Source organism: Poecilia formosa, unplaced genomic scaffold (genome assembly GCF_000485575.1).
Source record: "Poecilia formosa unplaced genomic scaffold, Poecilia_formosa-5.1.2 Scaffold29, whole genome shotgun sequence".
Lineage (NCBI taxonomy): Eukaryota > Metazoa > Chordata > Actinopteri > Cyprinodontiformes > Poeciliidae > Poecilia > Poecilia formosa.
Genome location: NW_006799968.1, coordinates 261,097 through 287,452, shown reverse-complemented (window position 1 = coordinate 287,452; position 26,356 = coordinate 261,097). Strand labels below are relative to the sequence as shown.

At 40.1% G+C, this 26,356-nt stretch overlaps 1 protein-coding gene across 1 annotated transcript in view; it reads right to left on the bottom strand.

Annotated features, from left to right (window-relative positions):
* Window positions 1-5,713: 5,713 nt before the first annotated feature.
* The window catches only part of trip4 (thyroid hormone receptor interactor 4), an 80,190-nt gene continuing 59,547 nt past the window's right edge, over window positions 5,714-26,356 (bottom strand). Inside the window, exon 13 of the mRNA XM_007548983.2 lies at window positions 5,714-5,927. Coding sequence (XP_007549045.1) covers window positions 5,863-5,927 — 65 coding nt within the window. The 3' untranslated portion in view covers window positions 5,714-5,862. The remainder of the gene's footprint in view (window positions 5,928-26,356) is intronic.

The window sequence follows — 26,356 nt, the reverse complement described above, 5'->3', positions numbered from 1 at the left end:
CAAAATATTTCCTTTGTGCCGCCACCCCGGCTCGACAGGCGGCCCTCTGTGACGGATTATGAGATGGATGAGCCATAAGCCGCTCCAAGGTTGTATTGTTCCCCAGCCTGCCACCACCTCTCCTAAGTGCTCCAAAGCCTAATTCTTCTTGCAGGCGTGTGAGGATGGGGGGATGGGGACCCCATGGCCTCAGACCAATCAGTCTCTCAACAAGCACACAAAGGTCCCGCTGCTTCTACAACTGGAAACTTGGCTTGACGGGTGGAGGAGGGCACACTGTTGGGGCTGGAGTCAATTACATTTCATTTCAATCAGGAAATTCAGCTGGGCATCTTTTTGGGCCCAAATTGATGAATTACCACATTACCCCACGTTTTTTTTTTCTTCTTCTTCTTCTTTTCCTTTTGCATCTGATTGAGTTTAAAGCCTGGGCTAAGTGAATGAACATTGGATGGTGACAGGAATTTCAGCAGGAGCTTTTTACTCCAGAAACAGGTGGCGCTCGCAATTGGACGACAGCGCGCTTGTTCCGTTGCTTCATCGACTCAGATTAGTTCTCTCCTTGGCAGCAGCGGGATGGTTGCTGTGTGATGGAGGAGTTTGAGCCTCACATACATAGAGAGGGGGATGAAATACCCAAAATAAAAATGTTTAAACAATGCCAGTAATCTTTAGAAAAAGTTTTCTGTTGTGTAAAATATAACCCCAAACAAAAAATGTGTGAAAACGGCAGCAAAAAAAAAAAATCAATAAAATCAAGCCACAACTGATATTTTTGTTATTTTCAGCATTTGTATCCTCATCCTTTTTAAGAGTTACGCTATTAGCATTTACCAAACATCTAAATTTTTCTTAACTTCAGAAATGTTGCTTCAGAAGATTGGTATTCAGAGCTATAATCCAGGTCCAGATTTATAAGGCATAACATACATAATACACTCTCGGGCTCAGTTTTTGGAAATCTTGAGATGTCCCCACGCCAGAAGGAATATTTACTTTGATTCTGTCCAGGGAGTTGTGAGTCCCCCAGTGGGAGGTGACAGGAAACCAATGGGAGTCTCCAATATCGGATCATATGCCTGAACAACCTCGGCTGACTCATTCTGATGCAGAGGAGCACCAGCTACACTCCAGATTGCCCCCCTTGCAAGGGTCAGAGGGCAGACAAACTGCTAAAAAGAGAACGTTGTATAATGATGCAAATTAAAAAAACAAAAACATCCCAACATTTGTCATTTTCTTTAAGTAATTGTAACATTGTCAATCAGTTCAGTTTAGTTTTATTAGAATATTTCTCAAATTCATAAAATCAATGTGACAAAATTGAAGAGAAAAAGATACACCAGTAGAAAGGGAGCAAAAAGAAAATTAGAAAATAGAAATAGCATTTTTAAATGTGCCATGCTCTTAAATTTCGACATGATACTTAGTAAAACGACTGTTGGTATTTCTGTTTGCAGCTACATTGTATCAAATTCTTGTTGCTTCTTCCTATTGTCATTTTATGTTGTCGCTACCAGATTTCCAATAACTCAAGGGAAACTCCAATTCCCTTCCTAATCAAACACAGTAATCAACCAGGGTTTGTTTTGTAGTTACCAAAAATCACATATTTCTTTTATTCCAACTTACATACAACCTGATCTGCTTGTGGAGTTTCACTATTTCATCAACTGTATTATATAAAAAGGTCCCAATACTGAGCCTTGAGGGATTCCACATTTACAATCTTTAAATTTTATTATTAATCTGAAAAGCAAACCGCTTTTCCTGCTGGAGTCTAGGGAGCATGTCAGGGCGCATATGGCATGTGTACAACACTATGCCATTTGCTTAGAAGTAAAAAACAATAAAAAATTATATATATAATGTATAAATATATATGTGTGGGCGTAATCTTAAAAATGTTTCTCTTTGCGAGCGTTTGTCTCTTTCTTCCTCCATTTTTTTTCCTGCACAGAACTGCCTGCGTAGCTGCAAACATTTTAGAGACGCACAGTGCAGAAAATTCGGTCCACTCAGACGTGTCGAGCATAAACCAGGCTTAGGAAACGACTACTGCACAGCTACGGATGTGAAAATGAGAGCTTGGAAGACGAATACAAATACAGCCTGTATAGGTTTAGCTTAAATAACAAGGCTGACTCTTAATGCAACGTCTTTAAAAAAGATTAAGTAGTAGCTCACTTCTTACTAGGCAGTAAATACTGTAGGTGGCCCCAATTGACTCTTTGACATAATTCGTTTTGTACAAGCTTTAAAAAAAAAACCCAAAAAACCCCAAAACCCTCCTAACCATTTTTCCATCCAATGAAGTATAATACGCACATGTGAACTGAATGAACGCTGCAACCATTTCATCAATGAGTTCATTGTAGTTCAGGTCTTTTTCCAATTTAAAAGGTTCACAGTGAGCCTTTGCTCCACTCAAGCACATCACATCATCTTTTGTACAAGAAAAACCAACAGCACATGATCTCATGGTGTTTATCTAAAGAGGCTTAGTAAAAACTGCATGCGCTTAATTGTTCGGCGTAACAGCAAACAGCCCTTGTTTATGTGAACTTGGATGTCTGTTCCCATCCGGAGAAATGCAGCCGATCTGGAAGACAGGAAAACAGAAGACGAAGAAGAAGGAAAAAAAAAGAAAAAGAAAAAAGGCCACCCACAGGGCAAGTAGCTGTCATCACTAATTCACTAGAGGCTCAGTTCACTCAATTCTTGGGCAACCTCTCTGACAAAAAAAAACACCTTCTATTGAAGATCTTTACAAAGGAGACCTCTTACATTCTCAGCCTGGGAGATTACTGGGAGGGCTGGTACAATTACACGTCCTCAGCCTGAATGGAGCGGAGCACAGAGTTGTGGCTAATCTGCAACTCAAACAAGACTAAATCTAAGCTAATCAACGGCGAATCACAATGCCAGGCACTGGCAAAAAAACATAACAACCCATCATGTGTGTGTGAGAGAGAGAGAGTGTGTTGGTGAATCACGCAATGCTTTTCAAACCGTGGTGAAACACACCCTTGGGCTTGAAACAGCTTAGTCAAGGAGCCATTCAACACATTTGAGAGGAATACACACACACACACACACACACACACACACACACACACGCACGGCAATGCAGAAACAAGTGAAAACATAAAATTACATTGTGCATGAAATATGTCAGGAACAGCCTGTCACAGCAGCAGTTAAGGAGCCAATACAGCAGAGTTTGTTTTTGATGTAGGTGCTGAATATGTAATTAAAGCACCTCATGGAAAGCAGCAACAGTGGACTCCAAGATCATTTTTATGTAAAACTGTGACTATTTTTTTTTATTATTTGAAGTGAATATTGCAGCTGTAGCATTTTTATTTTAGTATTTGTAGGGGAGTTACGTCAAAAGGCTGCACTCCAACTATAGACTACTTCTTTTTATGTAATAATGGATCTTTAACCAGGAGTTATTGTAGTTTCTATATTACTTGATGTTTCTACCAAGTCAGTTCAAGTGCTAATCTAGGACTGGGGCTAAGCTTGATTTTAACTGGTTCCATTTAAAACAACAACAAATAAACCAGTTAATATCGAGCCTAAAGGCCAAGTCCTCATTTGTGTTCATGAAGTGCCAATTGGTGTTGAATTTGGGGTTTCAAATCTGCGTTTATAAGCTGTAAATGTGTGTTTCACTGGAGGGTTTTAGATGTGTTTTATAAGCTAAAAACACGAGTCGCCTTTGCGTGTCAGACCAGTGTTTGTAAACTGCAAACAAGTGTTATATTTATGGTGTCAGACCTGTGTTTAAAACTGCAAAGATGATCCAGATTTGAGGTTTCATATCTGTGTTTATAAATCCTCCTGAGCGACATTTATGGTTACAAACAGGATGCGTAAACACAAACGGGAAAAATGTAAGCCCTAACCAGTATCCACTCAACTTCCTATTAATATTTTCTAGAAAAGTGTGCTTTGTCCTAAGCTAAGAAGCTAAAATTGACATTAATTTAGCAATTTAGAGTTTTAAATGCTGCTCACAGTGAGTGCCAATCAGTTTGTCCTCACCATTAATGATTTTTGGGTCGTACTTTAACCTACATATCCATTCAATAGAAGAAGAAACTCTCAGGCAGTTAACTTGATGTAATGTAAATGCCCACATTTAACAAAAAAAAAAAAAAAGAAAAAAAATAAACTATGAAATTCCCTTTTATTGCCCTCACAACCTAAAAATGGGTTTCACTGTCAGAGGAACAGACTGACAGTGAAACCCTTTAGTCTATGCAGGTACTATGAAAGAATTTTGACTCAACCTTGTTAAGTCATGTCCACATTCCAGTCTGCATTAAAAATGAAACCAGAACACACCCCATCAACGTATGTTGTCTCCTGAGAAATCCTCTCAAGAACATATAGTTAGTAGAGCTTAAGAAAGGATTCATCTGAGGAAGATTTTTTTTTTTTCCCTCAAAAGCTGAATTATGCAGTGACATTTTTATCTTAAGTTTGCTTCAAAGAAAACAATTTGTAGGTTTGCTTCGCTTTACGGGGAACTATGTCAAGTTGAAGTCCAACCGTGACTGGTTGATTACGCTGTGTTTCCATTCAGGATGTGTCCATGTCCAATCTTTTCTTGACTTTTGCTTTATGAAAAACACACCAGGATTGCTGTCTTCTAGTCTTTTCTCCTTATAGTCTAAACTTCTTTATCATCAACCACATCTTTGTGTTTTCTGCCCTGCCTCGTTCTGAGCAGAGGTGACTCACAAACTGCATGTTTGGCAACATTTTCCAACATTCTATTACACACACTTAATAGCATGCGCTGCATAGTTTAACCTTCTCTATCACTGCTGCGATCTTGGGTCTCAGTGGGCCTTGCAGACTGAACCCACATGTGGGCTGCGTTTCATAAGACCATTTGTACTCAGTTTAACACGCTGAAGTGACAGACTGGAACTACGCAATCAGCTACAACAACAAGAGCTATGAACGCTAGGTGTTAAGAACGTTGCCGACATTTTCCGAAATGATCAGTAACGTAGATCATCAACATCCAGCACCAACTGTTTTACAGAGTTTGCTGTGGAAAACGGGTTTGAAGCTCTGTGGAGATGAGCAGGAAGGACACACCCAGGAAAGATAACGCATGTTGTTTAGGCTGAAAATACCCATGTGTCCAGGCGTTATCCTCCGCTCTGGCATGTTGCTACACGTACTCGGAAGGAGGATCGAATTCCATCGAAGGTAAATCCCAAACGGAGGGCTTATCAGAACCAGCAACTCTCAGTGGGTACTTAGTCGTCCTCCGCGCTACCATTTCGAGGTGAAAACGAAATTCAAAAAAGAAAAAATAAATAAACGAATGTTGATTGAGGATGACTGATTGCAGTGTTCAGTCAGAGTTAACCGTCTTCTGCATTCCTGTTTCCCCTGTTGGTTGTCGCCTTTGGCATCGACCCCCTCACCCCCTCGCTGCTGTAATCAAATGGTTTCATTGAAACTAATGACATGGCTGTGCTTTTTTAACAAAGTGCTATTGTTCGTGTAAATGTGGCCCTAAGTGAAAGACGGGTAATGACAGGCCAGCCTCTAGCGAGGGAAGTCGAGCTGCATTTCTCTAGTAGCCGTTTAGGCTCTGCTTTTCTAATCTGTGTGCGACTACAAGAGCAGTTTGAATCTTTTTTAAACACAACTTCATAGGGATTTGCAAAAAAAATAGTCATTTACAATAATAATCAAACTTTTATTGGACTGCTGCAAATACAAGTCATCAGAATCAAAGATTCAAACAGCATTGGTCATAAACTCCAGTCCAGATTGAGACCAGAAAATGTGAATGTGCCATGTGAGCAAAGAGCCTTTCCTCTAGTGTCACACTGCAGCTGATGGGACCAGCCCCTTCTTGGCACCCTGGTGATAGTGGCTCTCCAGCTTCCCTGCAAGAAAAAGGGGGAGTGGAGAGGGTGGTGGAGTAGAGGAAGGGTGGGAGGAGAGAGAAGAGGAAGGGATGAATCAAAACACCATCAAAGGGACAGAATGACCTTTCTGAGAGCTCAAGGGCTGCTGATTACAGGCGGCCTCGGGTTGATGCACAGAGACATCGAGATGATGAAGGAAAAGACCAATGAGACCTTTTATTCAACAGAGGAGACGGGAAAATAGCTTTTGTTGGCAGCAAAACAAGACATGCTTTAATTCAGAAGTTTAATTACAGGAGCATTAAATGCAACAAAAACCCGAGACACAACGAAACGGCTAAATGCTACGTCTTCAAGTTAAGTTCGACAACTCGGCCAAATACACCAGGCCTGTATCACCAAAGGGAAGGTTTTTAATTAAGTTATTATTATTGTAATGTCTTAGAACAGAGGAAATAAAATGTTTTATGAAAGACAAATAGATTATTATGACAGTCTTGATGTCATCAACGTAATGTATTTGTGAAAATCTAAACATCGGATAAAAAAAATATATAGGATATATAGGAGGTGTCATCAGCATAAAAAGACGTGCAAATGTGGATTGAAAAAATAAACATAATTGTATCTATGTTCAAAGAATTTACTCAGGACCAACATAGATCCCTGTGGAACGCCAGTATTTCGAAACTACACTGTTCAAAACTCCTAGTGTCTGTTTTGGTGGGGATAATTTACAGTGATGCCACAGAAATGTTCTCCATCTTTTATTTACTCATTTTTAAATGTATTAATTCATACAAAATTCAAATTAAGACATTGGATTTTGCATGCATATATTGAAGAACTTTTGTTTTCTTGCAGTGATTCCAAATGAAAGTTATACGCTTGAGTTGACGTCTTTATTATACTTGGCCAAAACTGAACTAATAAAGTTGTTGTTAGTGACAAACCATAACTAGCTAACTATGTGATGTGTGATGCTAGCGACCGCAAATACTTTATATGCATTGATGTTGGGATGAAAGTCTAAGGTTTCAGAAGCTGGTGAATGCACAACTCTCATTTCTTAAACATTTTGTTAAACATTCCAAGTTTCTTGAAGTTGCCCTCAGACGTATCATCTCCTGGCGTGCACGCTATGACAAAAATCTGATCTTGAGGAATTCATTCAGGACACACCCACAACACACGTGCAAATAGATTTACAACCACGCCACACAAATAAACTGGCCATGCCAACTGGCTTTAGGCTCGCATGTCCTTTGATATTTTTGTTGAGAAAGTGTAAAACTAATTGCTTCACAAAACATACCTACAATCTAATGAGTTATTAGATTGTAGTGATCCAATGACAGGAAGGGTTAAAGTTAAACCACTTTTATGAAGTAAAAGTCGCCAAAGAGCCGAATTGGCGAGCAGGTGAAAAGTGGGGATCGAACCCCACTTTTATATCACCCCTGTATATTATCACTTCTGTGATAATATACAGCATGTACCTGTATATTATCACAAGAAAACATAAACATGTCTTATACTAACATCTAGCAAAGAGTATCGTTATAACATGAAGAAAAGTATTTGGGAATGTTGCTCTGTAGATGCAGATAACAGGTCATTTGGATGCTAACACCAACACTAATTTCTGATTTTGACGATAAAAATACAGAAGAAAAGGAAAAACCAGAAACACCACTGGATCAAAACTATGCAACTGGTTTTGGTTCAGAGTTGAAGCTGATCAATTTAATCTATAGTTGAATAATCAGGAGAAACAGCTGAAAACTGTGAGAGAAGAACATGTTAGCTTCTATAATACCATTCATTTATCATTATTTTGTCTGACGGTCCACAGAATGTAAATATCCGAGCACGTCTGTCAAGAGTGCATCTTCAGGAAGGATTTCTGCACGTTGTTATTCATATAAACGTTGCTGGCCATGAAAGCAACAAACGCCCCTGCAAGCCACTGACCAGAGCTGACCTCCTAATCTACCGTAACTGCAACCTTTTTCTGTCAATACAGCATCCCCAGTATTGATCACATTTCTCCATTAGAGCTCATCCTCCCAAACTACGCGCCGCTGCTTTTGTCCTTTTCTGCAGAACAACCCCTGCTGGATTCCGATAACCCGTGTCGACCTTGTCCTTAACTGCAGAGCAAATAATAACCCCGTGTCTCACCGCCTCACACAAGCCTCCCGTTTGTGAAACCGCAGCATTAGCCGGCTGTTTTCTCTCCCCCCGTGTCGGAGGCAGGGATGAGAATGATACGAGTGTGACAGGCAGGAGCTGCAGTTGTCACTCGTGCTCTCTTTTTTTCATGCTGTCACTTTATGGCTGAACTCTGTGGGTAGCAGCGGCATAAACACGGTGTTTAGCACAAGCGCTGTTTGCTCACCGTTTCCAAGCCCATCTTGAACGGCTGTCAGTGTGTCAGTGAGTGTTGCTTCGGCATGGAAACATCTCCAGATTTTTTAAAATTTTTATTATTATTACTATTTGGTAGAGGCTGCCAAGAGGTTATCCAAGATTACATTAAAAACAAATTCATCTTAGCAGAATTTCACGGCAAGTTTAAAATGCCTTGTGAAACATTCAGCAGACAAGGGCCAGGGAGCAGATCCACTGTAGCGTGTCTGTTAGATGGGTGTGTGTGTGTGTGTGTGGGGGGGGAAATAAATATTAGATGGTAAGAGCCCAACAACTGTATCATAAAACCCAGAGATGGCAGTTGTGCTCAGCAGAGCCCGAGTCTGAGCAGTGTTGTGCCAGCATAGGCAGGCTCTCTGTGTTCTGGGAAGCTAATCGTCGAACTCCTCCAACTGGTTCTGTCCTCTCCAGCTCTCCTTGTGGGTGTTTTGTACGGGGTGTGGAAAGCAAGAGCCAGAATCAATATTGTGGGAAATTTGCTGCGGTAATTTATTATTATTATTTTTTTTGTCTTCTTCTCATAACACGGTGACGTTTCCGTGAGACGCCGCCGTGTTATTGGCAAAAATGAAAACAAGCTGATTGTCAGAGTCAAAGCAAGCGAGGAGGGACTGAGGACTCAGTCTGTGGTTAGCTCCCTGTGCTCATGAGTGCAAAGCCAAGCGTAAAAATTCAAGAACAGCTACTGGCTCTGCAAACAAAGCGTTAATGTAGAGGTAGAGCGTTGTAAATATGTTCGCCGGTTTAAGGGACTCATGTTCTTAGAAAGAGAAAGGCAGATTTACTTACATGAAAGCATGAATCATTTGATGACACTAGAGCCAGACAGCGAATCTTTTGTCAGCTTCCGGGGATTGCTTTGTTTTTTTGTTTCAGCATTATGGTTATTAATACGCTATGGTGTGGTTTTAACATAACATCAGCAAACTTCCTGTTCATCCCGTTGGAGGACACGCAATACATGATTACAGGACTTTGAAAGATTAACGAGGTCAAATGTCTGTTACTCTAAACTGCGGCCATTGTTACAAAGCAAACATTATCAACAAAGTGGTGACATTAATTATTCTGAAAAACGGCACCGGGTCATTTGGCTGCTTTGCTACTTTGCCCTCTTTTAGCTTGAATCTTTTTAAAGCAACTTTTTCTAGAATAAGAAAGATTTCATTACCTCTGGATGTTTCGCGCCAACCTCGAGTCAATTTGTACAGGATGTCTCAAACGTGCCATTATGCTAATTTATGGTCTACTTATAGTCTAAAGTTACTTCATGTGGTAATGCAACTATAATATCTACCAGCAAGTTGGTCATGTTATTTAGGTTTGACCAGGGCGTTTAATGTAACATAATTCAGATGACTGAGCAAAAGCAAACATCAGAATCACAATCTATCGAAAATAGTTGTAAGACTTCAGCAAATATAACGTTAAAGTTGCACCGCTTGATTTAGAAGGACTTTTTGGAACATGCATCTCTCTCTAATACGCCACAATGCTTTAGTGCGAAGAGAAATGAACTGATATGCAATTGATGTGAATTGGCAAAAGCGGATGGTGAAACTTTGGTTGTTTCTGAAGAGCCAAGTGAAAATGTAATGTGGTTGCAATTTAGGCCATGGTTTACCAATAAAGCTCGACATTGTTTTAACTATTAAAACAATACGAATTTCTTTTTTATTATTATTCTAAAAGTTTTCATTTCCCTCTCTTTAGTTTTAAAAACTTAAAAAAAACAAAAAACAAAAAAAAACAAAAACACATTTTTGTTTTTTTCATATTTTATTTTGAAATGGAAAAACTAAAAAACAAACCATACACAGATTTGATTTAAAGTTTTTACCCAGTCTCTTTGTATTTTAACCTGGTGGGTATTTTAGCCGGTGATGTCACTGACAAACCCCTTTGTTCATCTGGTAATTAAAAGTGACTAATTGCTTTAGTCTTCAACAAGTTCCTTAATTGTTTAGCAGCTTCTGACAATCGGCACTTTTTGCCCCGCCCTCCCTCCTTCATTTTCTTTTTTAGACACAAACTAACATTTGAACACCGTTTATATATCAAAAGAAAGAGAAAGCGAAAGATGCAGTGTGCTCTTTGACCTGCTCAGGAAACAAAGGTGTTAGAAAGGTGACTGCTGCTCGCCGATGAGAGAAGTTGCTGCGTGATGCATCTCTGCAACACGCAGGGACACGTGTGACAATACAGCTGTTGTTTCACATCCCTTTCAAGTGCTGCCTCAGCTTTGAGAGGTGATGCCAAAAATAAAAGCACCAGGTGCCGGATGCGGCGAAAAACCAGAAGTCTTGTTGGCTGAGCTCGACCACGTTTTAGAAATGTGGCCTAACCGTCTGCTGCAGATTAGCCGCAGAAAGCCGTCTATAGCTACAGCTGAGAAACTGAACCGTGTGAAAAGTGAGAGATGGTTGAAGTGGTTTAAGCTTCTAGATAAAAAAAACAAAACAACAAAAGATAAAAAATGTCTTTCCAGATTTCCAAAGAGTTGAATGTTGCTGACATCTTTCCCTGACGAATCGTAACTTTGAATGACCTCTTTAGCATACTAAGGGTTGTGGGATCTATGGCTACAATAAAACAGCTTAAACTCCGCCTGTGGAGGACAGGGTTCAGATCTGAAGAAGAAAAGCTGGAACCGCGACACGTCTGATCCCACGACTGATTAACTGGTACCAGTATTACTAAAGAGAGAAGCTCAACACCGGCTCTGCTGATAAATGAAAGGCAACCGCTTAGGAAGCGTCTTTCAGACAGTTATCTCCCCTCATTAAATCGTATCTCTCAGCAAACAGGAGAACAATAACAAGGTTTTGAGCAACTATTTGCTGTCAACCGGAGGACAACGAGTGGGAGGACAGAAACCCTGGGTCTTACAAGCAGACAGCTGCCAGGAGACTCCGACCAGAAACGTTAAATATTCCCTGTGAAAAAAAAAAAAAAAGCGACTTTGGCTAATGGCTCCGGAGCTGCTGAGCTGTCGCATTTCAAAAATAGGTGCTGCGGAGTCAAGAAGAGCTTCAGGGGAATGCAAGTTAAAGAAGAAGAAGGCGAGGCGTGAAGGAGTGGGCGGGAAAAAAACAGAGAGATGGCAAAAAAAAAAAGAGGAGACAAGAGGGATGGGGATGAGAGCGGGGGAGCGACGGAGGACACGGCTGGTGGAGGCAAAAAAGAGAGAGAAACAGAAAGGCAGGACCATCGATTGGCTGAGATAATTTCCCATTGATTGCTGCACTGTTTGGAGATTGCTAGAGAGAAGGTTTATTGCCCGCGCGCTGCAGCTGGGGATGGAAGGCCATAAAATAAGCACAGGTTGTCTGCAGAGGGCCAGCTCCATCATCAAGACCATAAAAACACACGCCGAGCCACACAGACACACTTAGACGTCCACTAAACTTAAATAGTCTTTTCCCATAATAACAAATATAACTACCCGCATACTATTACTGTAACAGATAATGGGAAAGCACAGCTCGCTGCAGATGGAAAGCGGCTGCGCGTAATCCCTTGAAAATCCAGGGGCAGGAGTGCAAAGAGTATTTATTAGAACGAAATAGAGGTCTGCTGACATCCTCCCCAACATCAATAACACGCAGTCCATCAGCCTCCTTGCAATAATAATCATAGGAATAATTGGCTGGTTGCTGTTTCTCTCAAAGAGCGACTGCCCACGCACTGAGAAATGGGAAAAAAAAAAGGATGAATCCTATTTTCCCTTTGTATCTTTTTTTATTTTAATCACACATCAATCCCAACGCACCTGAATAATAAACCCGGAACAGCTATGCATACGGCACGCACTTTAAACCGCACGTTAACACACCTTGTGCAGGCACACTCTGGCATGAGGAAATTGCTTCGTGCCTACAAATGGTGACACAGAAAAGGGAGATAAAATGGAGCACCCGGCAGCTCTCTGATTGAATGTAACACCTTGAAAACTATCTGTTTCAGTGATTCCCAATGGGTTCCCACAAAAAAAAAAAAAAAATTAAAAAAAAAAAAAAAAAAACCCAGCTCAGAGTCTGTCACAAAGAAACCGAGGCGAGAGTAAGAAGTTAAGAAGTAGCTCAAAGTGAAAAGGGCTCTTTCAAACCTTAACTTAATGGCAGGATTCAGTGGCTTGAACTGGGAGCCAGAGTCGAGGAATATTCCAAAAAAAAGAAGCTCAAATCAAATATGTGCTTTATAAGAAAGTACATGACAGGCAAAGAACCTTCAGTTCAGAATCTTAGAAGATGATGTTTGGCATTTTGGTTGTATAACCTAAACCTCTTCTATAAGATATTGACTTTTAATTTGGAATATGTCAGAGATGAAAAGTGGAGTCAGAAAAAAAAATGACTTGGATGGTTTATGTTCGGCTGATCAACAGTTATCTCTTAACCTACTATTAGTGACATCTCGTAGTTCTGTAGGTTTTGCAAAAGTTTTCAAAGCAGATCTTTATTTAAAAACGAGTCTAACGAAACACGGCTTGCTTATAATAAGTGCTGCAAAACACTCTGGGATTCCTCAGGGAACCGTTAATGGACCACTGCTATTCTTTACAAATATGTTGAGTATTGGTTAACTGAAATCTTTGAACTTTTCAGCATTTATCAACTTTATCTGCATCTTTTATGTGGTAATATAGCCAAGCAATCTTTTTGACAGCTCTCTATGAAATATTCCCAATATGATGTGGTTTGTTGATTTAAACTACCAACTCCAGATTCGTATTAGAATTTATGGTACTTTTTTAAAAAAAAATTTCAGATGAGCATTTAGATTGATTCAAATAAATATAAAATTGACTCTAACATTTCTAAAGACATGAGCAAAAACACCTAAAGTTGAATATTTTTTAAAGTGTAGCTCTGATTCTGCTGTGACCGTTCAAAACCCAGCAGTGAGGCTAAGCGGTGGATCGTTGAATTGAAATTCAGACTTAAAGAGAATAAAAGCTCAGTCTGAATGTGTCCAGAGCTAAATTGAAAGACAGACTGCCCAATTGACTCGCCTCTTGTGAGGTGGAAGACTAATGGGTCGTTTCCTGGAGCAAAGTGATCAATTTAATGCCTGGAGATTTTCACGTTTCTACAGCTGGACATGCGCAGCGCTGGTCCTTAAGACAGAAGAACTGGAGTAGTTTTGTGTTTAGATGAGTACAGGTTGAATCCGATATTCCAAAGCTTGTGTAGTGTTGAGAGCGTTGCAGACCGCATGAGAAATCTTAAAAAAAAGAGCTCATATCTGGCTTTAGCTATGCATTCAGTTCTAATTGGTAGATCAAAGCAGCACCACAAAAACATTTTTTCTTGATTTCTGCAGATATGGTAAAAGTGCAAATCTGATGGCTTCATTTCTTTCTTCCCCTTTCTTATTGACGCTTCACCCCAGCGATGCTGCCTTTTTATCTTCTCCTCTCCGTCTGGTCGAGCTTGTGCACCTCCAGCTGAAGTCATTTTGAATGTGAAACCAAGCTGACAGCCTCAAGCACTGCAGGAAAGTGGATGTGTACAAAACCCCAGTAGCCAGGGGAGCACAGCGAGAGGGGAGGGAAACTGCCTGGATTCCCATCTCGCCGTTAGTCACACCTAATTTAAATTCCCTTCCTGTGCTGCCGAGCCAGTGAATTTACAAGTGGATAGAGGAGGTGCTGTTTGAGACTTGTGCTGGCATGCTGTTTGCAAGAGGTTAGGAAGACACATCAGCCGTGCTTCCCGCTGCAGAGAACACAGTCTCTTCCCATCTCTGGGTCTGTCCAAACCTCCCTGCCTGAAGCTGTTTCCACAGACGCTCAGGGGCTGCAACGGCTGAGTGATTCCTCCAACCAACACTGCACCGTTGAGCCGATTTAGTCACGCACATGACAGTTTGTCACAACTCTCCAGAAATCCAGAGTCTGACAAGTCGGGGACAGCAAACGCAGTGCTGGGAAGTAGAGCGAGTTTTGTATTTAGCAGCTCATTAATATTGTTGTTTTTTAAAATTGTTGCTGGTATTAGTTGGTGCAGTAAGTTCTTTAGAGCTTAGGATGTTCTTCTAAATTGCATCAAAAGCTCGCGTGCTGTGGCTGACCTAAAGGTCCGGCCTTTTAACACCTCATGTTTAATTCATTAAAATGTGCTGTAAACACTTGCAGGCTTAATCAGGGGTGGTAATAAAGATAGTTTTCCTCTTTTCACAGTAGAGTAATTTGCGCCTTTATTCATAATAACCCAAATACAAATGATGTGAGTCCAGATTTTCAGGACACTACAAGCACTGCTACGCTATATTTGCGTCATGCGTTCATGCTTTGCAAGTTCATGATACGTTAGGAGAGTTGGATATACCCCCAGTGCTGTTTACGGCCACAGCTGACATAAATCTTCAAGGCTGAGGCGCTAAATTCATCTAGTGGCTAAGACGTTGTGTAACGGTCAAGAAAGGAAGGCACGAGTATCACAATTACATGTTTTCGATATGTATTCATACAGTGGTTACACATGTGAGTGTGTGATTATTACACGCTATCCCCAGAAGGTGCTGGTTCGGATTTGACCACTATAAATAATGGACCTGTGTGTATAACAGCTTTGAACGACAGCCCTGTATTAACTTTCTCCATACATGTGCTAACATAATTAGAGTTGGTCTAGTTCTGTTTGAGACAAACCAACGAGGGACTGATCTGCAACCGCGGTGAGATTTTACAGCGTTATTTGAAGGGTGAGATCTACGCCGGTTGTTCAAACATTATGCATTACATTTGCTAGCTTCTACTGACTTTTTATGGCAAAGCAACAAGCAAAGAGAAAACTGCGTGAGAGTGTAACATTCTCTTGAGCTAACAATTATACTGCGGCTAAATAAAAAGCAAAATATGTAAGCACGGAGTTAAAAAAACCAGTAATCAACGCTGCAACTTTAGCGTGTTTTAGTTAGCCACAACACGCTAGGCTAACTAATAGGAACATAGAATAGTTGCAGAAAGAATGGCTGTTCTTCTGTCTTGAATGAAGTAAGACATGATTAGATCGAACTTGACTTCCTTCGTGGGAGAAGCAGTGGAGTTGGTGGAGGAGTTTAAATACTTCAGAGTTCACCTGGAGAGCAGACTGGACAGGAGTTGCAACGGTAAAGTCATCTATAAGAGGAGACAGGGCAGACTGTATTTCTAGAGGAAGCTTAGGTTCTTAAAGGTTTGCAACAAGATCCTGCAGATCTTCTATCAGTCTGTGGTGAATGTGTAATCTCTTCTGCCATCATTAGATCCAGGGACTTAAAACGGCTAAACAAGCTGATTAAGAAGGGTGGTTTTGTTCTGTGGACCGTGGAAAATCTGGAGACGACGGCGCAAAGAAGGATTCTTTGTAAAATCACAACAATTACGGAAAACGCTGAATGTCCTCTTCATTAGACTCCTTTAAATTAAAGTTTCCCTCAGTCAGAGGCTTCTTCAGAACCACTGTGATACAGATTGCTACAGGCCACTCTTTCTGCCTGCAATATCTACAACTCTTTGAAGAAAATTGTACAGTTTGAGTGACAACTTTTAAGTTCCCTTTGGGTTTAATAAAGTATTTATTTTTTTTACATTTTCATACACACATGGACACATGTTGGACACGACGCCCGTTATACCTGCCTACAGCTAAAACATATAATGTAGGGTCAATTAGTAATGTCTAAAGGGATAGTCCACATTCCTTTTGTTGCTTGTAAAACGTATCTTAGAAAATCATCATCTTATCGTAGAATGTGTCCTTGATAAATTAAATTACACAGTTATTGCCTGAAAGCAGTAGGAGACTTACCATTACAAAAGCAAAAGTTTACTTTTAAGGATTTAGATTTAAATGTTGTGTGAGGAAAGTTGAAAATGACAGCTTTTTACATTAACATGGAGCACAAAGGTTTCTGTATTCCCCAAAGTGCTTTTGCCTCCAGCTGTTTCGCTCTGATTTAAAATCTGGAGTGGAGGTGAAGGGAGAGTCTGGACCATCTGTCTGGGCTCTGGTCGAAAATATGATTCCAATTCAAGCCTCACTTAAAACGTTTCCTTTTTACAAAAAACTGGAAATGTTGCACTTACACACTTAATCCGTCCATAACTAAGACACAAGGAAGGCAGGTTGAAGAAATGAATTTGGATAAACTGGATGAGTTAGTCCATAACATCCAAATGTTGGAAGGATTCTGATCTTTTCATGCTGATTTATCCTCTTCCTATTTAATGATTTGGTCTCACATGAATCAATCAAATAACATTCCTCGGTTGGAGTAGTTTCATTGTCAAGCTAGGGTTTTTTTTTTTTTTTGCAAGCTCTTTTTTCTTGTCCTAAAAAGACACTTTCATCATTCCGACTCAACTGTCTCCTGTGTTGAACATCTGGTCATTCCTCCACAGCTGCACTGTAACAAGACAATTAATCTACACAAATCCCATTATGTGTCACACCATCCCTGCAAACTCATGTCTTCATATCACCAGAATATGTCCCATTGTTCGTAAAGAAATCTTGTCTAAACTAAAAAATGAACTCAGGACTTTTGAAGAGATGGACCTGAAAATCTTTTTATTTTTTTGGGGTGACCCCGGACGAAGGTTCTCAACAAACACTTGTTGCTGAGACAGCACTGGTTTTACGGCGCTTGATCCGCTACGTCTAGGGGGTGGAAATGGAAAGAACAGATGGCGGGGAAGCAAGGAGTCCAGTTAAGCACTGCGAAAAGCGTGGTGGGAAAAGCTTGCAGTGATTTAAAGAACGGTGTCACACACTGTATTAACCGGATAATGATGGCCATTTGTTGCACAACTGTAAATAAATCTAAACAACAAATGTCTTTCGTAATTATATTAGTAGATGCAAATAATACATTCACAGGCCTAGTTGCATCACTATAAGGCCAATGGTGAGTAGAACAGGCTTAAAAAACGACTCTCCTCTCTAGGGATCACATTGCTCTTGTAATAATCTCTGCTTTTCCTCCTGGCCCACATTCCCACTACAAACGTACATAATGAGGAACTTGCCAACAGCAGATTAACTTCCTGTGGAAGTGGACGACCAGCAGAGCTCAGCTTGTGTTTGAACAGTTTAACGTCCGTCAGCCAAACAACGTTGGACATAAATAGGCTGTCAGAAGAAGTCGTGCACACTGAAAGCTCATTGCGTCTGTTTAGTCCGCTGGAAATTAGTGATGAATGTTTCAAAAACTGCTCGGAGCTTCGTTCTGTCAGCTTAAGAAAGTCCAATACGTTCAGTTTTTTCGGGGGGTTTGAGGAATTTGCACATATTTCACTGGAGCTTCTGCCTTCGAAGTTACCCGAGGCGAAACTCATGCGGTAATAAATGCATTATTTAATGTTTGAAGAGTTACTTAGAGCTACAATTTGGGTTGCAGATAGGATACCTTTTAAAGGAGGAATTGCCAGGGTTTTTCTTTTTCAAGCAAGCAAAACCTTCACTTCATCTTGCTCAGAATCGCATGCACAGATGGATATTTCAAATATAACCAGCTGATAGTGAGATAGAAAAATTGCATGTTCTGAATTTAATTAACTTTGCTGAACTTGTCACAAAGATTTGAAATGAACCAAGGTTTTTATGGCAGCTCACAAGGGTTTTTCTGACACAATTATCACCAATTATTCCTTTGCATTCAATGACGTATGACAACCTTAAACACATGGGTATCAAATGCAATACATTAGTGACGAAACAGAAACAACATAGGTGTGCCAAAGTGCTGCTCACCACATACAGCTCATCTTTTGTTGTTTTACACAGAAACCAACCATCTCCAACTGGACATACGCATCAGTCCTGGAGACTTTTCATACATACTTTGACGACTGACCATATAGACATTTTCTATGGTCTATTAAAAAACCTATGCAGGTAGATGAGATTATATGACTCCAATTTAAAAATCAGCCGCAGGCTGTCATAGTTACACTGGATGGGTCAGGAAGTCAAGATTTAAGCGGTTAATTTTCTCAACAATTCATCAAAATACTTGACAGAAGTAAATGCACTGGCTAAGCACATACTGTTTTGGTTGTAACTGGTAGGAAACGGAGTCGGCTGGGCCAAAATGGAAATGAATGGATATAACAAATGATTCAGAGCCGTAGAAGAGCAGAACAAATGATATGTTGCAGTTTTGTTCTATACACAAGTTAAGATATAAATATGCGCTATTTTAGCTAACGGTGAAGAATGGACATTAGAAAGAATTGTAAGGAAACAAACAAAAAAAGCCTTCACAAATATTTTATGGGTATTTCTTGGAGTCTCCTATGATGGTTGAAGATAAGTTGAGAAATCCCAAACACTGGAAACCTTTCTTCTGCCATGAAAGCTACATTAATTTAACCTAGCTATTTTACTCCGTATTCTTGTCTTTCCCTTCACTTTTGCGTTTTCGTCGTACTGACTACCATTTTATTTAGTGGTTCTGCGTTGTACGACAGACGCAGCGCTGAGAATTTCCACTCCATCCACAGTTTAGGTTGAAATTTGCTAACCTACCCACACGGCAAAGAAACAAAGAGGAAGACGGATCTCTTCTCTGGCAGCCGTGTGTTACGATGTCCTACTTTGTCACAGCATCGCTCATACCAGACTGTTGCTGTTGCAGACTGCTCCGAGTTAAACAGAAACAGTTTCAAAGAAACCCAAGCACTGGCTGTTCAGACACAGCAACTGGAAAACCTACAATGACTAAACAAGAAGGTTTTATCAGTTACCGCCTTTGTTAATGTGCCACAAGACAGAGAGCAGGTTTGCCCCGCAGCCACAAGTGATTCATTAAAACACGATTAGGCATCCCAGATTATCAAACATCTTATAAAGACTTCCAACACCACGGCAGCTGCTCAGGATTCGTCGCAGAGAGGAATGGAGATTAACGGTCCCGACGACACGCCAAACGCACCACTTGACATACTGTAACATTTCTCTTAATCATCCGCACATATCTCGCAAATAGTTTTAAATTTCACAACAAAAGCTTTGGGAAAATTCTCAAAGCAAACACATTGGGTCTTGTCATCACTTCGCGCAGCCCTTTGAGACGAATCCTGCAGAGGTTTTATGTGGTGAGAAAAGAAACAGATGGTTTTATTATTTGTCCTTTCAAGTGGATTGTAACATCTGGGCCATAGGGTTCTTATTGTAATTCAGCTGGAAATCAGCTGAAAACAAGACACGCATAAGAAAGAATCTACATTTTTATGAACTGTCGCATCTTGCCGGAACCATAAACATAGGAAGAGATGCTGAGGCTGCACAAGATGTAAATGCAGAGTGGGCGTCCAATATATGGAGGATGTTATTTGTTAAGGCAGCTGCCCAGGGTTTGATTCCTTTGCAAAGTGTCTTCCTCCCCACTCTCTCTGCCCACTTCCTGTCTGATTACTGTGAATAAATGCTGCTAGTGGCACAAAACCCCCCAACAAAAAACAGTTTTATAAACTTCCAGCACAGGAAATTTACACAAGCTCTTAAGTGTTCACCTTAACCTTTGGTTCTCTACCAGGATTTCAGCAAAGAAGCAATCAAAATCCGCTTGGAGGGACTCGGGGAAAACAGCCTCGACTGACTGGCCTTTTTATGGAATCATTAGAAATGAAAAACTAAAAATTAATGTGCCTGAGTAACTTTGTACAAACAGTAGACAGATGTGTTTTAAATCTACATTCCTTCAAACATAATCACTCTCTAGCGTGTGACAGATGCAGGGTGTTGCATCAAACATGATGTGCAAATTAGAGAGAGCTACAACACTCTCCACAGCAGATAGAACAGATTAGCATTACCAGGCGCACACTTCATGCACAGATGTGCAGCATCTTTCTGCGAGACAACAAATACATGTGACTTACAGATGCTGGTGAGCATTTATCAAAGGAAAAAACTACTAGCCCACTCCTACATTTCAAGAGGACTGACAATCCTTCAGATGTTGTTAAGGATGATTTCTAATTTCTAAGGCTTCCCCCCCAAGCCCTTTTCTGATTGGGCCTTAATTTGAAATCAGAACAGGTTCTGTTTAAAATTCTGCACTGTACGATAACCCGCCCCTTTACAAAACCAATAATTCATCAATTTTACTTATTTCTTTTATGTAAAAAAACAACAACTGTGAAACGTGTTTTATTTTTCCACTACATGCTACAACAGAGAAAACTGAGAAAACTGAAAATAACAAATAATCTAAAGTGCATCTATGAACACCTTATGGATGTGACAGTTTAATACTTTTTATATATAAAAAAAACAAAGTCTGTGTTTTTTCATTTCTTATCTAGGTATGTATGTTGGCATATGAAAATATGAGACTGAAGACAAAGACGATGAAGTACCATTTGGAAATTTCTAGAGTCCCTTAATGATCAACGAACATATTAGCTGAATTAATTATAAAGTAGATAAAAGGAGATCTTTCTGTGTTGCCCTACATTTTTCTATGAACCGTCACGTCGCAACAGCTTCTTCATCAGTGTGGACAGAAACTCTGCGTAACGCAGCACAGTGTTACCAATGTTACTGCTTCAACATTTCAAAAGCACTGTTGTCACTTCTGTAGTAGTATGTGGAGTATCTGTGGTGGCTCAGAGTTGTGATGCTCATGCTGGGACGTTTTCCAACACGTGTCAAAAACAACAACAACAAATCTGTGGCTTAGCTGGAAATCAAACTGCATGTGACACGGAGTCGAATGCTAGGAAATGACTCATTGAGGCAATATTTACCAAAGCCAATGTTTCTTCCTACAACGCAGAGAAGCAAGGCAGATATTTAATGGTGTGATAAGGGTGTTGCATTGGAGTTTGCACTCCAGAGCAGCCTGAAAGGTTTTTACTGCAAGGTTTAGATAAGCCTAACACTTCCCCCATTCGCTTACTGTTGACTAATCCTGCTTTTTCTAGAGTTGTGTCGTTCGTAGTGGAAGCCTGTTGGAGTAGTTCATTATAGTCATAATTTGTTCTTTCTGTAGACTTTTGTTGATTTATTTATTTTTTGTTGTTGAGGCATTGCATGTTTGGAGAAATACTCCCTCTGGTTTTGGATGCTGTGGAGCTGGAAGGATTTTTGATCTTACTTTTTAAAAGTTTTCGGATAGTTATTGCGCTATATAACTGTGGCATCAGGATGATTAGCATCCCAAAAGCTAAAATAAGGCCTGAACTATGACCCCTGATCCCAGAGGAGCGGAGAAGGAGGTACTGAGATATGGCACGGTTTGAGATAAGTGTCCGTGCTGGTCCCTGGATCCTGAGCTATTAGCATGTCGTCACAGTCATGAGACTGTCCTACAGCAACAGTCTTCAGTCAGAGGCCTTTTCAGATTTCCCAGTTTGAATTGAAAAACATACAGAATTCATAATTTTTCCAAAATAGCCATTTTTATGTGAGTATTCTCATTTTCAATTCAGTTGATTTCACTGGCACGGAGGAATTGAAACGAGTCCAATTTGAATCCAACCATCATACAGTAGTCAAATTTACTTGATCATAAAATGCTGGAAACAAGCAGATTGAGTCAAGCCTTTGTGAAAATTCAATCCATGTTTAATTGGGCTGGCGATATAGCCAAACCTAAATTAACTGAAATAAGTGCGAGAGGAATGGACAAAGGCTACACCACTGGCTACAGGAGGCAATTTCTGAGACTGGCCATGCGTAATAATGAACTTAGGGATGGACACTATACAGATAACAGCCATGTGTTTTGCATTTTCATTCTCCACTGTCCTTATATCACTACTCTCCATCATCTTTTACTCAGAACTCACAGAGGAAATCCAGAAGACCTAGTGAACCACTAGGTTTGGTTAAAACATTAACAGAGAGCTGCAAAAATAATAATAATATATATATAAAAAACTTAAATATTAAGCTTATTCCTTCAGTGAAACATTATATATCCTATTTAGCTGTGATGTAGGATGTACTTATAAATAAGACACTAAGCCATGTAGCACCTGGGGGAATTAGACTCGTGTCCATTAGGAGCAGGGAAAGAACTGTTAAGTCATGCCACTTACAATCAATAGGAAAAATAAATCAGGTTTGTGTGTTTTGCTCTGTAAAGGGGGAGACCCGTCGCTGATGCACAGTTACACAATCATGTCTCAGCTGCTACGAACCACCCATCACCCGTTTGAAATGGAAACGCTGGTAATGAGAAAATCAAGTACCCCGATTAGACTTCTCTGCACTCCGGAAGAGATATTTGAACGGAGCATACGTGAGAGCGAAAATCGAGAGCAGACATTTAGGAGATGTTTTATTCGTTTCACGATAGCTTCTCATCACCTCTTCTTGTTACAGCGATTACACTGTCACCAACAAAAACCTGAAAAAAAAATAAAAATAGCAGCTTCTCCAAACAATCTAAAATGTCATTAGTGCACAATGCCTCAACATGTCATTAGAAAGGTAGGTTATCATGTTAAACACAAACTGCTAATCACACCTGCATGATCATTTGAACCTACCACAATGAGAACAAGGCTGTCTGCAGCAGAAGTAGGACAATCATTGACTTCCCTCTTAAGAACTTGGAGATTAGAGGTATTACTGTTGCAGCTGAATAATGCATTTAAATAAGGGGATTGACAGCAGTTTGACACCAATTAGTTAAAACCCCAGCATTCAGGTCGGAGTGTTGAGTCATTTTCAAGGAATAAAGTAGCATAAGCAGGACAGATAGACTATGCAACAGTACAACCACTTGAAAATGCTCAGTGTTGATGTTTGGACATTTTAAGAAATGACTGAGAAAATAACATGCTTAAATAATTTTGGAGAGTTTTAGTATCTCAACAACCTAGAGTCCCAGCTGTACCTGAATGCAGCATGAATAGCTGGAAAATCTCTGGTCATCATAGAAGATTCCCTCCCACGACTTGCATCTCATGAGATGTAAGGAATTTGGGCATCAATCGATTATTCTGTAGTTTCAGAGATGTTTACATTCAGCTTGACGTTTCAGTTGATTCATTTATTTATGCGCAGAGTGAGCTACATATCTTATTGGCATTGAAACATTTGTACACTGATTAAAAGCTTTGGTTTGGTCCATCTTTTCTTTACTGTGGCAGCATGAAAAAACATAATGTTCAGAAATTGCAAAGTTTAGTGACAGCTGGAAGTCCTCTGTTTGATTTTGGTGTCACTTTGCAAATGATTATAGCAAATCGATTTTTGAGACACAATAGGTGTTTTTTTTTTCTTTTTTTGACAAATCCTTGACGTTGTGATTAGATTTTTTTTTTTAGCTTATGAATGCATTGTTTAAACAACCATTTATCTAATGTCTCATCCACTCATAGCTGGAAATCTGGAAAAAAAATTTGAATTTTGACTTTTCAAAACTCAGTATAATAATACCAAAAACGATTTTTAAAGACTGTGAGTGATTTGAGAAAACTGTATTAGTGTTTGCGTGTGTACATGGAAAAACAGAAATTTAGGGCCAAAAGTAGTTCAACTTATATGTCCACACAAATGCACCTCAAAGCACCATATCTGATTCATAACAGGAAGTTGTGGTTGTTTTGAAGCCTTCTGATTGGCTAACATAGGTTTTAGTTTTAGTGCTTCACTACCCTATGTGTTTGGCATGATTAAAATAACCCTCAGGGGCATAACTGTGCAGGTTCATATGGATGAAAACCTCTCTCAAACCAATCCCGTGTGTACGATATTTTTTTGGAAACAATGTGGCGGAGAAATTTGTTTTTATAAACACACTGCCAAGTGTGTACAAGGCCTGAATCCGCAATTAAAACCAGAAAAAGAAAACACTGGAAGACGCTTCAGATAAATAAAATGTGGCTCCCTCCTCAACATGTCCTCTATGCCCCATTATAACCAAATTGTGTGTGAAGTGTACACTCTTAGCATTTTATTCCTGCTCTGACACCGCTTCTCCATTTCTTCATTTATAATTCAGGCTCTAGAGACATGAAAACCTCTTGTCAGGCTTCACACACTCGGACGCTGAGGGCTTTAAAAGAGCTACTCAAAACCTCAGTGGCCACAATGTCAAAGGGACAAAACAGAAAGTGTAGCCTACTTTTCTGCAGCCGCAGTGGGACTCTGCAAAGGTGAATACAGCCATGTTATTAAAGAGGGTCCTTATAGCCTAAAGCGGCCTTGGCCACATCTAATTAGAATGTAAATGTAGTGTGGGCCGAGGATGGATCACAGAGGATAGACATTGGCATTTAGATTATGCTGAGACTAGATTACTGATGACACTGTGTGTTGGTGAGATAGCCTTTTAGAGAGAGCAGCTTGGCAACTGACTAATTGTGTTTCTCTATTGCAATGTAAGCCGCTGCTGTTCCATTGCTGGTAATTAACTGAAGGAAGAGAAGTAGACTGCTGCACTCACGCCACGCAGACAATCTGCGACTATACGCCAGGACTGAAACGAACATGGGCAAAAGCAGGAACGAGCAAATGTACACACTCAGGCAATCTTTCACCTTTTCCACAAGATTGAAAAGGAGGATACATTTCTATGGAGTGAGTTTAGGCTTGAAGGGGCTCAGAAGAAAATCCTTTCACCTCTCAATGATTCCCCATTGAGGGCATATGCCATGAACAGAGCAGCTAAGACCAAACAGAAAAACCAAAGACAGCAGAAAGAGAAGGGAGAGGCGGGGAGGGAGGGAGGGAGGGCGAGTACATCGAGAGGGAGAGAGCAGAATGGAATAAATTGAAGCTGATCTGGTGCTCTGCATTCTGAGGAGGCTGGATTTGCATATCTGTGCAGCGGTGCAGAGGGAGAAATGTGTCGGTGCTGACAGCAAGCTGAATATCTTAAACCTCCGCTGACACCCCTGCAAGCACTCTCTACTCACACACTCTGATACACGATGGAAGGAGCTCTCTCTCACGGAAAAAAATAAATAAATAAATAAATAAAAAATACCCACAGACACACACGAACACACACAAACACAAGCGGACGCACGCATGGATGTGCACAATCACACAAAGAGGGACTCACACTAGATTTAAGGTCAGGAGATGGGAAGCTTTGTGCATTGCTTTGTTCCTCTGCAGTGATGTATAGTAGTGCTTGTTGTTCAACAGTCAGCTCCAGCACAAGACTCATCTCTGGGGAAACGATCCAGTGAGGCAGGCCATTCTCTGCTGCCACTCAGACACAAAACTATTTATACTGCCTTAAATGTATTCACTCCATATACACAAATGTTTTTTCTTTTCTTTTTTTTTTTTAAATCCAAACAGTAAAGAAGTGCCCACATGCGCAAAATGAGATTCTCAAAGTATAATCCTCCTCATAAAAAATGCCACAAATCTGCGCTATGGTACTTACACACAAAAAAATTGATACATGGTTTATTTTTTTAACTGAAACAATTGTTGCTGTAGCAACACATAATATGTATTCTTTACTAATTGGTGTGATACATACAGTACAGTTAAACTTAGAATAATGCACCAATTGAGTTTTTGGCAAGCTTTCTTATTGAGCAGAAAATCTTTACAGAGCAACACTGGGAGAACGGAACAATAATATTAGCTTGCTAATTACTCAGGCTATCTGCTTGAGTAGCCAAGCCTGGAGCCACTGGTTTACAAATATGCTGCTCTTAGTTTGCTAACTGTATGTCACTGCCATAATAAATCAATGAGTAATGCTCAGTGAGTTTCCACACCATAACTACTTGTGTTTTCCATGTAGGGAAATGTTTTTAAAACCTTCATTTACCTTGATACCAGCTACTGGGAACTAACAACAAAAGACCCCACATCCACAAGTTGCATTTTTCAGTTCGATGAAAGTGTTGCATTTTTTAAGCATGTCAATTATTACCTCAATTACCTTATTGCCAAAATTGTTTTCATTACCTTCTCTATTATTAATGTAATAACCATAAATTGGGCTGGTTGAGACTAACACCTGGTGGGGGTTACTGCTGCAGCTCGCCTGCTCTAGGAAGCAGACAGGATCAAAGAGCAATAGTTCTGAGCAACAGC